The sequence below is a fragment of the Cornus florida genome, unplaced genomic scaffold (assembly GCF_030987335.1).
Source record: "Cornus florida cultivar Cherokee Brave unplaced genomic scaffold, ASM3098733v1 CherokeeBrave_3.0.0_Hap2_Chr04, whole genome shotgun sequence".
Lineage (NCBI taxonomy): Eukaryota > Viridiplantae > Streptophyta > Magnoliopsida > Cornales > Cornaceae > Cornus > Cornus florida.
The window spans coordinates 68,081,465-68,099,801 of NW_026775574.1; the positions used below are offsets into that span (position 1 = coordinate 68,081,465).

The 18,337-nt window shown below is 30.9% G+C and overlaps 1 protein-coding gene across 1 annotated transcript; it reads left to right on the forward strand.

The window, feature by feature from the left end:
- Window positions 1–14,502: 14,502 nt before the first annotated feature.
- Window positions 14,503–16,930, forward strand: LOC132303438 (F-box protein At1g67340-like). Its single transcript, XM_059800693.1, has 3 exons — window positions 14,503–15,085; window positions 15,341–15,503; window positions 15,632–16,930. The coding sequence occupies exons 1-3, from the start codon at window positions 14,835–14,837 to the stop codon at window positions 16,400–16,402; spliced, it is 1,185 nt and encodes a 394-aa protein (XP_059656676.1). The 5' UTR covers window positions 14,503–14,834; the 3' UTR covers window positions 16,403–16,930.
- The last annotated feature ends 1,407 nt before the right edge of the window (window positions 16,931–18,337 follow it).

An 18,337-nucleotide genomic window follows, 5' to 3' on the forward strand; every position in this document is an offset into this window, starting at 1 on the left:
TTCGAATTTTTCAAACACTGGCCAACTTGAACCGGTTCAACTTTCCTGAACTGATTCAAGGACTTCAGAAATTTTTGGTAACTTAGTTTTCTGATCAGTTTAAACTTCCTATTTGGTATAAACTTCTTTCCAAAAACATGTGCACGAATTTAACTTCTTTTCCAAATATATCTAGGTTTTTGAAAGTCTATATAAACATGTTTTCTCATCTAGGTTGGTGTGGCTTTTTGCATTAAACTTTTGATTTCTTTAAAAGCTTTTTTGTTAGATTTTTAAGAGCATACACACTATATATACATGAGTGATTTTAGAGTGTTGTTCAAATCATGTTCGTGTTATACATGAGTGATTTTAGAGTATTGTTCAAATCATGTTCGTGTTCAAGTCTATTGACTATTGTATCTACAACGATCAGAGAAAGTAGATCTACTCATTCTTCATCAAATCCAGATCTGAAGAAAAGGGGTGAAGCGATCACACTTTGAAGGGGTGAACATTCGTGGAGTGTTGTTTGATCTTCTAGCGATCCTTTTACAGAGATCAAGTGTAAGCCTGAGGTCGAGAGCTATTGGACGGGGGAATCGCAAAGTTAGGGATTGTCAGCGGTTGGTTTTTAGTAGAACGATAGGGTGTGAGCCTGAGTCAAAATTCATTGTACTTTGCTTTAAATATAGTGAATCGTTTTGTTCTGAACTGCACAGTCCACGAAGTTTTTCCTACAACAATTGATCTCTTGTACCAATTGGGATTTCCTCACTAAAAATCCTGATGTCATCTATAAACTTTACTTGATTTTATCTTGCATGTGATTGTTTAATCAGGTAATTTTAGTAGAATTAATTGAATAGATCGAGAAGCACGAGATTAAATCCTTTTTAGATAAAAACTTACACTTTCCACAATGTATTCAACTGCACAACTCACAGTCTCTCTCAGTTGTATATCGTACTCCGATCTGATGGCTTCTTCGTCTTTCTGGTTTGTGGCCACTCTCACCACCGGAACTCGAACTAGTTTTTGAACCAATCGGATTCTCACTCTCTAGTGGCCATTCGTTTCCCAATTCAGGGCTCAGAGGTCCAATGTTAGGTGCTCTATCATTTTTCCCTTTCTTTTTTTTGGTAAACCAACTCTCTGTTTGGTTGCCAAGAAATGGAAGGAAAGTAAAATGAAAATTCTTTTTATTTCTATTTCCTTTTGTTTTTGTTTCCATGAATGAGACACTTACTCAGCAACCAAATACAGATGATTATTAGTATTTGGATGACTTTACAAGAATAGCAATGGTTGTGGCTTCTATGTTTTTTTCCCCAAAAAATGAAAAAAGTTCACTGGGTGTGAATGAGAAAATGAATGAGTGATTGTGAGGGTTTGTGTGTAGTTATCCAATTAAATGCAGAGGGATAGTTTTGTCATTTTAAATGCATGATATTTTCTGAATAAATTGAATTAAAATTCATGGGTATTTATGACATTTCAATGGACGGGAATGCTAATGTAAAAAAATGTGTTTACCAACTATTGAGTAGCATTGACTGAAAGTTCAGGGTGTGAGTGCAAGTTCCTCAATAAAATATATGATTCATGTATGATATTTTCTGCACCAGCAAAAAAAATGTGTGCATAATATGTAACTACTATTATCTAAGATTTTGTACAACATAAAAAATTGAGTGAACCAATCCTAGACCACGCCAACCTTTCCTTCCTCGCACGCCTGAGGAGAGAAATGAAAGGATTTGTATTCCACCCACTCCTCATCTTAAACCTTATCTCTTTCTTACCTCTTTTGCAAGCAAATGACTTTTTACACGTCAACCAATAGATACAACAAAAAGAAAAACCACTTTGCCCACCACATGCATAGGATATTATGATTTCTACTTTAGATTACCTTAAGCTATGCTCCTGTGGAGCTCTATATGTATGTTGTATATATATGTATCATGTATGTATATATATATATATATATACATGATACATATATATATATATGTGTGTGTGTGTGTGTGTGTTGGTATAAAATCTCCCTTTTTTCTGTAAAATATAATCTCCCTTTCATTTTAATTGTTCTTTCGGAGTGTTTTCTTTTGTAAAGCATAGTCGTTGCATGGTGTCTTTTACAAATTTCCAAAATGGTAAAGATTAAAATTAAATTTATTGTTAATTTAAAACAGCATCGAAAGCTAAAGATATCTTTGGAAGGAGTGGTACCTCCTACGTTGACTAATGAAAATGATCCATTGTTGGTGATAATAGGAAATAACCATTCTCTGACTAGGCATTATGAATCGGCTTGGTTTATCACTTAAAAAATAATTTTTAAAAATTTAAAAATTTATTTTCCAATAATTACGTACGAGTCTAATTAGTTTGTCACTTAAAAGATAAATTTTAAGAATTCAAAAAAACATAAAATTATTTTTAAAAAATTATAAATAAAAAAAAAAGATTTTATGAAAACATGATTTTTTATAATTGAGTTTTTAGAAAACTGAATCAATTAAGTAGAGATTTTGCACAATTCTCTTATTTTCAGTCTTTTGAAAATTACAAAAAATTGTTTTTGACAAACAAAGCAGACGCTATAAACGCCCCCACTATATTTTTTATATTTTCATTTTATACCTTAATTGTTTCAGAATTTGAGGATGCCCCCACTAAAATTACAATTTTTGCATTTTATTCTTCAATTTTTTAAGAATTTATGAATATAACCCTACTAAAATTACAATTCGGCCCATTGATTTTTATTTATTTTTTTATTTTTTTTATTTTTTTGCATTTTATACTTTAAATTTTTAAAATTTATGAAGAAAACCACATTAAAATTACAAAAATAGACCGACTATATAAATTTGTTGCCACAAATTAAAATGACCGCCCCCTTCACAAATTTTCTGATCTATCACTGCGCTTGGTAATTTGGAGAGTTCTGTCATGGGTTTTTGGTCAAGAAGTAGACTACGTATTCGGGCGTGGCCTGGCCAACGCCCCTACAAAGATAGATATATATATATATAATACATACAAAAGGAAGAAGGTGTTGGAAAAAATTTTAATAACAATAAATTAATTAATGAAATTATATATTAAATACTTCCTCCCACATTGAGTAATTAATATCTTGTGTACCTAAAAAAGGTAAGGATTGTGAGTTTTTAGATTTCTATATGCATGGGATGCATGATTTAGAAACTGGTCAAACGTCAGTCTCCCTCAAGCTACTTTTTAATTAAGCCATTCATGCCAGACATGCTTGGTGATTAAACAGTTTACTTACCACGTACAATGTTGCTTCGTATACATACCTTTCAATACAGCAGATACAATAACCGTGTTAAGTTTAAAAAAAAACATTGAATTAATGTAATTTTTCTCCGTTAATTGATTGTTACACATTTCAGTACTTTTTTCATTTATAATTATACTACGTGGAGTGAAATATATTAATTTCGTACAACCGAACATAGTGATCGATCAGCTTTCTAAATTACTTAAAATAAATAAATAATTAATAGAAAAAAAAAAAAAAAAAAAAACTCTATAATTGTGATAAAAGAAAAGAAAAGAAGGGTAAACGAAGGTAAAATGGATTGTATGATACTCAAGAAGGTACTATAATGCATGTGCACATCCTTGTGTGCATATCTAACTCGAGTTACGAAGTTCCGCAACTAATGGAAAATGCGTCAAGCAACATCCTCTATCTGCTTTGTCTCTCTCTAAAGTCTATATATATATATATATATATATATATATATATATATAGTGAGTGAGTAGTTCCTTAAACGGGATCTTTTGGTGGGTTAAGTTAATAGTTGTTTTCAGATCCCAACCATGAGGAATAAGGAATGGGATTGATACCTTTTTACGTTAATTAGTTACTACTCCCTTCACTTGTTGTCAAATTGACTTTCAACTTAATTGTTCCGACTGTTGGCAATTTGTATATATAATAATATTGGATGGTTTTTTATTAACTAAAATATATACATATATATATATATATATGTCACTTTTTGTATGTTCTTATCTGTTTTGTGTAGTGTTTCTAGTAATCAATAACTGCAAAGTCGATTCTTGAAGGATTAATAAATGTATATATTGTTAAAATACATATCATATAGGGTTGAAATTTTCTTATATATGAATAGGACATTTCCGGCATTTTCACACAATTAAGTGCAGTTAGAGATGAAATACAACCTTATAATAAGACCCTTATCAACTATTATCTAGCTTTTTTCATTGTTAAAGTGCCCATCAATTATATCAGTGTAAAAAAGTGGTACATTACCCTTGCACCCTTATTCATATATTTGTATAAAAGAGGAAAAAACTGCATGTCAGACGTGTACCCATATATATATATATATATATATAATATAGGGAAAATTGCATTGACCACCTCCCCAGAAGTTTGGATTATTTACACATGGTAGACCATTCGTTTAGTTTTTTGACTTCTCCTTAATCAAACGCTACTTTCAGTGTGAAAAGTTAGTAACACCCTTATACATTTTATATAAGAGAAGAATAAATTTGTCATTTTATAAAATTTGTCACTTTAGAAGTATCATTAACCACACACAGGAGGTCAAATCTCAAAAAAAATGTTAAATAATTTGTCCAAACCTCACAAATATAACACTTACATCATTTAGTCACAAATTTCAAAATTATGTTGTCTTATTGATTAAAGCATTGGAAGAATCGTAAGAATCAATCAAATTAACACTTCCTTTATGAACACTTAAGCTAAATGGTTGAAGGGACATTGCATGAGGGAAGAAAGAGAGCCAATTAAGTTGTGCATCGCGGCAGCCAAGATTGTCTAGGCTAGCCAGCCTGATGAGGCCGGCATTTTGTGGCGTGCATGTCTTGGTTTTGCTGAAACACCCCACATACAACCCTACAAATTTTGTTTAACACTACATAACGTGCCGTCACATTTGTTTGACCACTACTGCCGCCTCTCTCTCTATATATATACATATATATAAACAATACTCCGTGTATATATATATATATATATATATATATATATATATATATAATAATATACATTTTCAACTCAGAATTCTGAATATCAATGAGGTGGTGGTCCATTATCTTGTTCTCACACTTCAAATTTAGATTTCAGAAAAGGATAAATAAATAGATATATATATATATCTACACACCCATGAGGTGTACATAACTCGTCGATCACATTTGTGTATTATATGTTCTTATACAAATAAATTGAGGTGAAACACAGCGTAATTAATTTTATTAAATCGAGAATTTTCAATTTAATACCATTACAATGTTAACTTCACGTATTATTTACTTATGTTGCATGCATATTGGATCCTCAACTAAGAGCCCATTTTTTGACAGTGATGTTGTAATGGTAAAAGTATTTTCTATTAGTACAATTGTTACAAAATTGTTGTCGATAAAACACATGTTAGGCGTTTAATGATGCATTATAGAAAACATTTTTTACACTTAAATTGAACGTGTTTTTGAATGCTACAAATCCAATCCCAAATGGAAGCTAAATATGTTAAATGGGCACTTGCTCTGGTATTGCATGAATGGCATTCATAATTTTTGGAGAAAAAAATATTTGTTGCATTCACAATAGAGTAACTAGAAAGTATAGATGTTTTTTACTTAGTGTTGTGACGACGGATACAACCAAAATATGGATTAAATTTAAAATTATCTTAAATAATAAATATTTTATTTTCTGATCAAACATACATAATAAAATAATGATAATATTCCCTTTGTCTCTTTTTAAAAAATTTGAATCCCAATTTCTTAAAAAAAAAAAAACAAATCAAAGACGCGAGTGTCCTTCTACGGTTACTGCTAGCAGTCCTTGTGATACTTTGATTTAAAATTTCATTAGAATTAGACCATCAAGTGCACGAATTTGATGCCACGTATAAGAAAATTTGGTTTCCTGCATATAAAAGCGACAAGTGTTTATTATATAAATATATATATATATATATACACCCATATCACAACAACAAAGGGCCACATTACGACTGTAGGGAGTTTGATTTCTACTTTCTATTGTTGACTTGCGTGGAATGCAAAGACAGATGCCACAGCCTTAATAACACAGTCTGAGACTTGTACCTTTATGCTGCTACGTGGCATATAAAGAAAAGAGCCGTGTACTACTCAGAGGGAACAACTCAACTGTCTGCAAACCTCCCAACAAAAAATAAAAAGTAGGTGACTCTTTTTTACATTTCAACCCCTAACAAACTCTCTATATTTAGCATAGAATTAAAGCTACGCTCTTCCCGTCGGCAAACTTATACAAAATCATGCATCAATTCATTCACCATATATATTACTTTTATATATATATAAATCATACATATTCCCATTTGTTAATAATTGAAAAACAGTAACCCCTGATTATATATATATATATATATATATATATATATATATTTATAGAAGAGCCACGGTGTCACTACAGATGGCAAAATAGTTTCAATTTAAAACAGTTTTGGAATGTATAATGACTTTGGGAAACCGGAGGTCATTCTGTCCATTCATAATGCGAAAATATTATTTTGCCCTTATACCTTATATCATATACAAAAATATTCTAGTTATTATTTTTTACTTTTGATAATCGTGGAACTTTCAGGCCATTTGAACCCACTCTTAGAAGATAAATTACGAGATATTGGCGATGCCCGAACTTCATTTCCTGGACTCTTAGAAGATAAATTACGAGAACACTGGCGAGACCCAAACACTAGCCCCTAGTTAAGTCGCGAATAATTTAGAAAGCGTTCTATAATATCTATCTCACGTCTCTACTCCACTAAATCAACCTGTGTAGGCCAACATATTTTTATTCTTGAAAGAGTGTTAATGTTTATTTTGTTAATATGGTACAATTGTGTAAATTTTGGAAGAGTGTTTATTTGGTCTATATTCTTAAACACAGTTTTTAAAATTTGAGTGAAAAATTTAGAAGAAATTTTTTGAACTTGGAACTTAAATGAATGTGGGATTGTTTGGTAAAGAGTTTTCGATTAGAAAATAACCTCATGCTTCAAATCCACCTCGTTACTCTATTATAATCTACGAATTCTTCCTCTCTTCTTAATCTACAATACGAGTCTCCTACAATCATATTCTATATTCATATATATCTATAATATGTGTGTATATATATAGAGAGAGAGAGAGAGATATAGATGTTATAGATAAGACCAAACGGAGTGGATTTACACTTGAAATGTACTCCAAGATAAAGTGGACATATATGGTAGAGTGAAAACTAGTTAATTTACCGGATTAAATTGTGGTTGATTTGTTTTTGTCTTCTTGATGGATATATATATATCCTTCATTTGTGAGTGATTAGAGTCTTGTTAATTATTTTCACCTCGTTGCCCATTTTCAACGCCTAAATTAGTTTGATAAAAAAACATGCCTGAGAGACAAAGCTACATCAGTGACATGGTAAAGACTAGTTGCTTTTGCATGTTAACTCATAAGCCCCATTCACCTACTTAACGTGCGATTTAATTGACTTGACATTTTTATTTAATTTTTTTTTTTAGTCTTTCAACGTTCACTTCAAATTCCAACCATTTTGCTTTTATACTACTAAAAGAAGGCATTGTCGAGTTGGGAGCAAATTAAACTTAGTTCCCAAGCATTTGCTTTTGCAAAACATTACTATATAGATATATATATATATATAATTTGGATATTACTTGTTGCAATGGTAAAATATTACTCATATATTGATAAGTATAAACATGTAAGTTTGAATATTAAGGTTAGATTTATATTAACTTGGATATGAATTGAAGTTTTGATTTGATTATTTTTTAACAATCTAAATCAAAATAATTTATTAGTTAGAGCCTCTTTGATACAATGTTTTGTTTTAATTTGAAATAAAACAAGTGTTTTGTCATAAAGTGTTTTGATCGAAAACATGTTTAGTAAAAAAAGTGTTGTAAGTTTGAAATATATATGTTTAGTTTAAAAATGTCATTTAAGAATTTTTCAAAAATAAAAAATAAAAAAATTATTGTTCATTACTACAGTACCAAACACTATAGCTCGGAAATATATAAAATATCATTGATATTTCAATTTTTGACAACTATTTAAGAAACGTTTCGATACTGTGCAAACTAAAAATATTTTTACCAAACGCGTTTATTCCACTATTCACTATAGCCGACAAAAATAAAAACACCAAAAACAAAAATGCATACTAAACATGCCCTACACAAATCAAAGATTATGATGATAATAATTTAATTTAATAAAATATATTATAATAATATATTAAAATTTATATTAGCTAGTAAAATAATATATATATAATGTTTACATATTATCAAAATATTTTTATCATTATTCTTCTTCCATTTCTACTAGTGTGGATGTGTTTAAAGGGCTAATTAGAAAAGTCACCTTTGGTAAGTTATATAAAAGGTCTGGTGTATAAAATTTACATTGATGATTTGTTCAATATAGAGAGAGAGAGAGAGAGAGAGAAACTTTCTTTGATTAAAGAGAGATGAAGATAAAGAAACAAATGATCAATGTATAAGAGCATCACCATGGTTGTATATATATATATATATATATATATATATATATATATATATTTGTGTAAATCTGTTTTGTCTTAAAAGATTTGCACAAAAATTTTGGATTATTTATTTTTAGCTTCGGCTATTGTTTTATACTTTCTGTATAAAAATATATTCCCCAATAATTTTTACAAATCTACTTAATATAGAGTTGATTAGTTAATGGAATGAGAAAGAGGGAGAAAAAAAGAAATATACTGATGCGGCTGTGCAAAAAAGTTATGTAAAATATACAATAATTTTATACATTGGAGACGTGGTAGTGTATTTTAACAAATTACTAAAGATAAAAATATATATATTACACATCATACATGACAGTGTATATTTTACATAAAAGAATGTTTTAACGGCCGGAGATGCTCTAATATAATGGATGAATTGTACGTTCTTTCTTCACAATTTTTAATCATTTCAAATGTGGACGGATTGAAAAAGATGAGGAAAGACAAGTAGAGGCTTTTGAGCTACTATAAAAGTTTTAAATTACAATATTATTTTTCATAAATATTAAAACTATAAAAAGTGATTGAAGCTACACTCGAGTGTGTCAATCAAAATAGGTGTTTATATGGCAGTTGGGACATCAACTTCTATATTTATAAATCCACTAAACAAGTATACGTTAATATGGTGAGAAGGGATCTTCCACAGAGATTATTGGCATGGAATTTAATTCAATATCAATGAGCGTGAGATTGAAAAGATAGTGTTTGTTTTGATTAAACTAATGATTAATTCAATGTGAAAGCATGCAAATTAATTGAACTAAAGTAAACTTGGATTATGGTGATAAGGAGAGAGAGACTTAGAGCATGGATTATACCACTAAACTCATGCAATTCTACCTAATGCCTTCAATTAATAGGAAAAACAAATTGTAATAGGAATATGGGTACAAGCCCATATCAACATTCAAGAAGATAATACAAATTGTAATGAATAAGTATAAACTATCAAACTCAAGTATGAATTGTTTACCTAACTACAATTGTATCCAATAGAAACCATGCATGACCATCACTAAGCACAATTACAAAAGTCCTCAGTGTAGAGATTAACCCTCAATTAATCACACACAAGACAATATGTAATGAATATAGAGAATCAATTGAAAGAATTATCAATATAAACCTTGATACAACCAAGTTTGAATTCACAAGACCAAACACTAATTACAATTCATAATCCCCAAAATTGAAAGACAAAATATTTAATTATACAAGCTTAGGGCTCATCCAAGCGCTAAGTGAAGAACTAGCCACTCGGGAAGAAGATAGATGTCATCATGGTGGGCTCACAATCCATCCCCAAGTTTGGACTCATCTTCTTCTTCTTCTTCCTTGAGAGAAACCCTATAGAGAGAGAATAGATTTAGAATTCTACTTAGCTTCCAAATTCCCAATGTCCAACCCTTGCAAAATGGGCTTAATCTTCTATTTATAGGTGAATCTTATGATCCCAAAATGGTCAGACTATGTACACAAGGGACACCTACTTGAATGCACACCGAGCCCCTTGAATCAATGATTAAATTCTAATTTTCGCAGCTGTCAGGCCTGCTCGATGGATCGGAGCCTTGGCTCGATGGATCGGAGCCTTGGCTCGATCGATCTGGGATGTTGCTAGATCAATCAGGATCTTGCTCGATCGATCAGATATCTTAATTTTCAGCTCAGCTTCCTTTTTGCTTCGGATTGCTGCCAAGACTTTAGTTGACTTTCCTAAAGTTTTAAGAGATCAGATTTAGCTCATTTCAACCTTATGGACCTTAAAATGAAAATAACACAAAATAAGACTGAAATGAGCAAATAAAGAAAGAATAAAGTTCTATTATACTCAAAATTAGGGACTGAAATGTGCATATTTAAGCACTTATCAATGATGAGTATAATAGTAAAAATAATTTAAAACTTTCACTCCATTTTTTTCCATGACAAATAAAGTAAGTTTATAGTTTCTTTTTATCTCTTCCATCTAATAAAACAAAAAGCGAGCACATAATCTATTCACTAGAAAAGTCGCATGCATCTATTTTCTCTAATTTCTATTCAATTTTCTTCTTTCCTACCTAAAGAACCATGAGAGTTAAGCTACTCTATCTTTGATTTTTTATTTTTCAAAAGTTCAAATAAATGCAGTACTGGTGCACGTTCACATTGAACTTAAATACTTAAATTCCTCTTTGTGGACGAAAGATTATATATCACCAGAATTAGTGTCAATTGATCTTTTCCTCTCAACACATTGTGGAAATAGAATATACACAGAGTAATACACATATATACAGAGATTTTGCCAAGCAAGAAACTTGTTAGTAAAAAAAAATTAAATAAAGGTTGGTAAAATTTTGAAGTGTTCTTCCCTATATATGTGTGTGTGCTGAATCTATATGTGTGTGTATGTATGGCCAAGTAAGAAGTTATACTTGGAAACATAACACAGCTAAGTTCATAAAGCTACCCTTTCACAAAGACAAAAACGTCATTTTTGCTTTGTCCCAAGCGTGGAGAAGGTATCAATCACCATAAGAAGCCACTTGTCACTCGTCAAAATTATCCCATGTTTTATTATTATGGATAAGATTGCCATTTCAAACCAGACTGCCACGTGTCACTTAGGCAAAACCTAATCCCACCAAGTTCATCTCGAAATTACTACCAATTTAATAGTAGTATGTTTTTGGATAAACATTTTCGAATCAAATTATTGAGGGTAGATTACAAATATATCTAAATATATATGAAAATATATCTGGAAAAATATTTTGAAGTCAAATTATATTTATGTATATATATTAGATATATTCGTGACTGTCGGAAAGCAAGAAATGAGGAGAATAATTGACAATTCATGGAACCTAGACCAAAAAGCAATCCTATCAAAGAGACATAAAACAAGAACACAATCTGAAGAGAGATCTTCATTAAAGATCAGTTTGAAAAGAAAAGGATTGAGCTTTTGACTTATTGTGAGATTGAGATATTTAAGCAAGGAAATTTCTATAATGAGGTGCATTCATTTTCATCGATTGATAGAGTGATGTTGGAGGTATTGGATTGACGTTTTAAAATTAAAATTAATTTAATTTTAATTTTTAATTATTATTTTTTTAATTTCGATGCACGCTATTGATTTAATCGATTATCTCAAACATATCCTGTGAATACCTAAATCTTAAAGGACTCTCTCTCTCTCTCCACACACACACACACACACACACACACAAACACACACACACTATAATTAAAATCATATTTGGTGTTTTGGGTAAAAATTGAAATCAACACTATACACACACACACTATAATTAAAATCATATTTGGTGTTTTGGGTAAAAATTGAAATCAACACTATACACACACACATTATAATTAAAATCATATTTGGTGTTTTGGGTAAAAATTGAAATCATATTTGGTAATGAAAATTTGTTTTGGAAAATTCAAACATACAGTATCACCAAAGTTTTGACAAAAAAAAAAATTTCACACACAATAATTAAAATCATATTTGGTAATGAAAATTTGTTTTGGAAAATTCAAACATACAGTATCACCAAAGTTTTGACAAAAAAAAAAAAATTAAAAAAAAAAAAAAAATCTACTATATTTTATGAACTATTTTAAAATCATAATTAAAATCATATTTGGTGTTTTGGGTAAAAATTGAAATCAACACTACACACACACACACTATAATTAAAATCATATTTGGTGTTTTGGGTAAAAATTGAAATCATATTTGGTAATGAAAATTTGTTTTGGAAAATTCAAACATACAGTATCACCAAAGTTTTGACAAAAAAAAAAAAATTTAAACTAGTCCCAATCATAACATGGGCTCAAATTTAAAAACCAATATAAAAAAAAATAATATCATAACACATTCCAAATAAGCCCTAAGGAACTAACTAGCTAGATACAATATCAAAATTAAAATGTTTAATTAATTAATTATTTTTCATAAATGTGGTGGACAATAAGATAAATCTATTTCCCACAAAAATAGAATAAAATAATTTATAATTAATAAACCAATATCTATAGAATGGTATAATTAATTACTGTCATAATCATATTCGTTAATTATATTCCAAGTTTGCCAACTACTTGGAAAGTGATTCTGTTATTAATGACAAAATCAGATATTTTTCATATTAACCCCAAATCAATAATGAAAGTTCAAGGGCTATATAATTATTCATGACAAAATAAGCAAAATAAGTGATCAATTATCATTTGGTTTAAAGCATAATATAATTTTAATTTTAATTAAGAGGCCTGACTCCAACAATTTGGTGGTGTAAGTAAATAATACTAGTATAGTAGTGTGAGTGGAGTGTGTTATTTTTTCAAGTCACTTTTGTGTGCGTTTATTGTGTGTATGAGATTAAACAATGTTACTCCCCGCTATTGTGGGCTGTCGTGGCAATGGTTAGCTACATGAACACTAACACTACGTGGGTCCCCCTAGCTATTAAAGCCGAGCTCCATATTTGTCTTCGGACCCCATAAGGATTCACATGTGTGGTCGACATCACTCCTTGAGATCCATCTCGTTCCCTCCTTATCCCGCATTCTTGAGTTATATCTATATCTATATCTATATCTATATTTATATATATATATATATATACTTATTTTTATTTTTATCAATTATTTGTAAAATATCTACAAGATTAGATTGTCTCGAATATTTATTTATTTATTTATTTATTTTTGGAAAGTTTGTTTATTTATTTTAGAGAAGAAGATTTTATGATGTGAGTAGCGTTTGAGATCATCTATTGTGTTGCATGTGTCAAAGCAGCATTCGTGTCTTTTTAATTTTTTAAACCTTATTTGTAAAATTATTGTAATTTAATGCATCACAATTATTAATTATATAATTCACCCAAAAAAATTAATTTTCAAAATTTTGTTAACAGTTATATTATGAAATAATTCTTGAAAATTAAAGATATGTTTCTTAATATTTTTTTTTATTTTTTCAAAATTTTGTTAACAATTATATTATGAAATAATTCTTGAAAATTTTAGATTTTAATGTTCAAGATTTATTAAATATTTGTTATAAAGTAGCTGTCAAATAATTGTTAGAAATAAATAATAAATACTCAAATAACATCCGATATAATCGCCATCAGAGTCCAATTTTTTGTTTTGGTAAGTAAAAAGTCCAAAAACACATTACTTCCTCAAGTCTAGTGTCTCATTCCCTTCTTAGAGTACTAAAATTTAGTGTTTTCCTAAAATAATTAACTAGTATTAATGGAATGACAATATCATATATATATATATATATATATATAAAGGAATGTGATCATAGCATTCCAAATTTTGGCATTTTCAACAAATTTGATTTTAAATGAGAGTAAAAACACATTTACTATTCAAAGTTGAAATGTAAAAGTAATTTTTAAATTTACGGTGAGAAGATATGGAAGTGTTAAGGGTAAATTTTTGAAAAAACACAGGATGCCTCTTTGAAAAACGATAAATAAAAGAAAAAAAAATGAAGATGCTATGTAATGTCATTTTCCAATTATTTTTCTTATAATTTTTTTCAATTATTGAAATTAAAAGAAGAAATAGCCGGTAAAAAAAGGAAATTGGAAAGTAAAAAAAAAAACACAGAAAAAAGTAACCGAATCTCTGTTTCTGCTGAATCATCAGTTTGACCTTCAGTACTCACGCGTTACCATTGGAGACACAACTCGACAGTGAATTACACGCACCGTAACTAATAGGCCCCCACAATTTAATCTTAGACAGAGAAAGTGGACAGTTTAGAGAGAGAAACCGTCCCCCCTACCCTATATAATACGGAGTATATATGTGTGTGTGAGGGTGTCGTCTGTATCTGTCTCTCTCTTCTCAATGTTTGAAAACAGAGTTTATAATCCTCGACGACGATGAGTTAACGGACCGATCTGGTCAACACCGTTTGACTGAGTTCTGATAGACACGACAAGTCGAGTGCTAATACCGTAAATAAGTACTCCTTTTATGGGCAATTTATTTACCTTCGGCTCTTTCTTTGCTTCTGTTGGTCTGTTTGATAAGACCTCTCATACTTCTTATATATAAAGTATCAGTTTTCTTTCTCTCTCTAAACATAGTACTCCGTATTATATATATATGTATATATATAGATATAGAGTGAGAGAAAGAGAGAGAGGGGATGAGAACAAGGAATGGGCTTTGTTATCCCAGAGTAGTGAAGATGAGTTTCGAGAAGACAAAAATGAATAGAAGAAGAATAGACATCGCCGGAGAAAATGGATATCGCCGGAAACGTTTAAAGATGACGCCGGATATCGCCGGAGATTGTGATTTGTTCGATGCCTTGCCTGATGATCTCGTCGTCTCGATTCTCGGAAAACTTAGCTCCACGGCGACTTGTCCTGCAGATTTCATCAACGTCTTGATCACGTAGGTCACTGTTCCTATAAATCCTCCTCTTTTGTTATCGCCGGAAGTTTGAATTTGCCTGCAATTTCACCGGAAATGTCTTCAATCTACTATATAGATCTCATTCTTTGATCTAAATTAGTTTTCTTTTTTTTTTTTTTTTTTTGGTTAACCAGACAATATAACAAAAAAAAAGGACGGTTTTTGTGCAAAGTTCTGTTTTGAATTTTATATATATATATATATATGTTTTGATTGTTGATTGTATGAAAACAGATGCAAAAGATTAAATGGTTTAGGCCTCAATTCTCTGGTATTATCCAAAGCTTCTCCAAAAACGTTTGCCGTTAAAGCCAAGAACTGGTCCGAGTCCGCTCACCGATTCTTGAAAGAGTCTTCCGATTCCGGCAACGTTGAAGCCTGCTACACTCTTGGCATGGTCAATATATATATAATTCACATATTTCTATATACATATATATAGATATATATAAATGCCAACATTCTGTTTTTGATTACTCATTAAATGAATGAATCAACTGACTAATTGAAGTATGATGTGTACAGATTCGATTCTACTGTTTACAAAACCGAGGTAGTGGCGCGTCCCTGATGGCCAAGGCGGCGATTAACTCTCACGCGCCGGCGTTGTACTCGCTGGCAGTGATTCAGTTCAACGGCAGCGGCGGCTCCAAGAACGACAAGGACCTCCGAGCCGGCGTGGCTCTGTGCGCGCGAGCCGCTTATCTGGGCCACATCGACGCTCTCCGCGAGCTCGGCCACTGCCTCCAGGACGGCTACGGCGTGCGCCAGAACGTCACCGAGGGCCGCCGCTTCCTCGTCCAAGCCAACGCTCGCGAGCTAGCCTTCGTGCTCGCTACGGCTCCCTCGGCTCAGACCACGCGCTCGTGGCTCGCGTGCAACCCACTTCCCTCTAACAATCACGTCCACCTAATGACCTCGCCGTGTCCGTTGCTGAGTGATTTCGGGTGCAACGTGCCTGCTCCTATGGCCCACCCGGCGAGCCGGTTCCTGACCGAGTGGTTCGCGGGTCGGGGTGGGATTCCGGGTTCGGGGCTCCGAATGTGCTCCCACGGCAGTTGTGGGAGGCCGGAGACGAGGAGGCACGAGTTCCGGCGGTGCTCCGTTTGTGGCGCGGCGAACTACTGCTCTCGCGCGTGCCAGGCGCTGGATTGGAAGATGCGCCACAAGGCGGAGTGCGCACCCATGGAGAGGTGGCTCGACGGCGGTGACGGTGATGGTAACGGAGGTGTTGACGGCGATGGGAATGCTGATGATGATGATGATGATGATGATGATCATATGATTGAGAGTTAACAGTGGCGAGGAGGCAATGACTGTGACAGTGACGGTAACGGTAACGGTAACCGCACGCGAGGCTTTGAATATTGAGAGTTCAGAAGTAAAAACCGGCTCTCTTTGGTGGAAAGTTCAACATCTTCTGGTAGTAACTGTGGAGTTGTATAGACATGAGGTAATTTCGAGGTTTTAAGGGGGCAATTTTGTAAAATTGAGTTATCATGCTGCCTTGAATTTTCCTTAAATTACAAAAATATAATTCCCTTAAATTAAAAATTTTTTACTCTGTATTTTTGTTTAAATCTTTAATTCATTTATTAATTATTCCGTATTATTATATAAAAAAAAATGAAGATATTGAACCAGGAAAAATATTGAATAGTTCGGAGTACCATGCAGTATTCCGATCATTTCGGAGAAACTACATTTTGGTACCCTAGTTAGTGAAACTGTAATTTTTATAATAGGTTAGGCAATGACTATTATATGTGCATATTATTTAGGATAAAGTGCCAAAAAAAAAAAAAAAAAAAAAAAAAAAAAGAACCACACTTGAAGTATTATTATTTTTTAATAAATAATTCCTCCTGAATTATAAATTATTTTCCTAATGATTGATACCTTATAATTAAGGACAAATATATTACGAATGATTATTTTATTATTTCTCAATATATTTGTCATGTTCTATTAAATTACCTCTAACTAGACAAATTCATCACAAATGATTATTTTATCCTTTCTTATTATATTTGTCATTTCTTATTAAATTATTTTTATTATCTTTTCTCTTATCTAAATATTTATTATACCATTTATCTTAATTTTATTGTTAGTATCAATTTATCATAATAGAAAAAAATAAATAGATTTGTAACTATTTAACTTATTATTAAAAATTTACTATCTATAATAAAACTTATAATACTAAACTTAAATATTTTATAAAAATATATATTCTTTTTCATACAATATATTCATGAAAATTAATAAATTACTTAAATAAAAAATGCATTCCTTTTCATACTAAAAATTCATGAAAAAGTAAGAAATTATTTAAATTGTTTAAAAATTCATAAATAAAGTAAGAAATTATTTAAATTGTTTAAAAATTTTCTACTTAATATTTTTATTTAAACAACTAATTTCAAAAAATAAAGGTAAATTCATACAAATTTAAGGGAGAATATGTCATCAAATTAGTATGAATTTTTTTTCATAATTTACTTCAATAAAAAAAAATTAGATTAAGTGTAATTCAATAATAAAGGGCATTATGATCATTTAATAAAAAAATAGTTTAGGCATTGGGGTATTTTGTAACAAAATATAATAGTTCAAGGGGTATTATGCACATAATATACTTCAAGGAGGTTATTTGCAAATTTAGACATAGTTCAGGAGTTTTTTTTGCAGTTTATCCTATTATTTATTTGATTTTTGAGGGATATTGGGGTTTTTAATATAAAATTACAAAATTAGGTATGATGTGGCATGTACAGAATGAAAACTTCATTCTCGATTCTACGAGAATTTTATGAAAGTTTTTCATTTGCTTCTTTTTGATGGAAGTTTTATTTTCCCATAATGTATCCTAATTTTTAGCCTATTTCTTCTTCTGATGATCGATTCAATCTCTAATTAAAAAGATATATCTTGGTTATATATCATCGATCTCTTCAACAAGTTTAGTAATGAGCATAATGACCCTATTGTTCTGATGGAGAGAAAAACTTATGACATAGTTTGATATATATATCTCTTTTGAAGAACTAATTAATCGAACGAGAATAAAGATAGAGATTCTACATGTCAATATCGACAACAATGAAATTTACAGTAAGAGGAAAATTCGTCGATTTTAGAAACCCATCTTGTGATATATATGATACATGTACAAATGAACATCTTTGAGCATGAAATCTCCATTTGAATGATTCGTGGTCCATATCA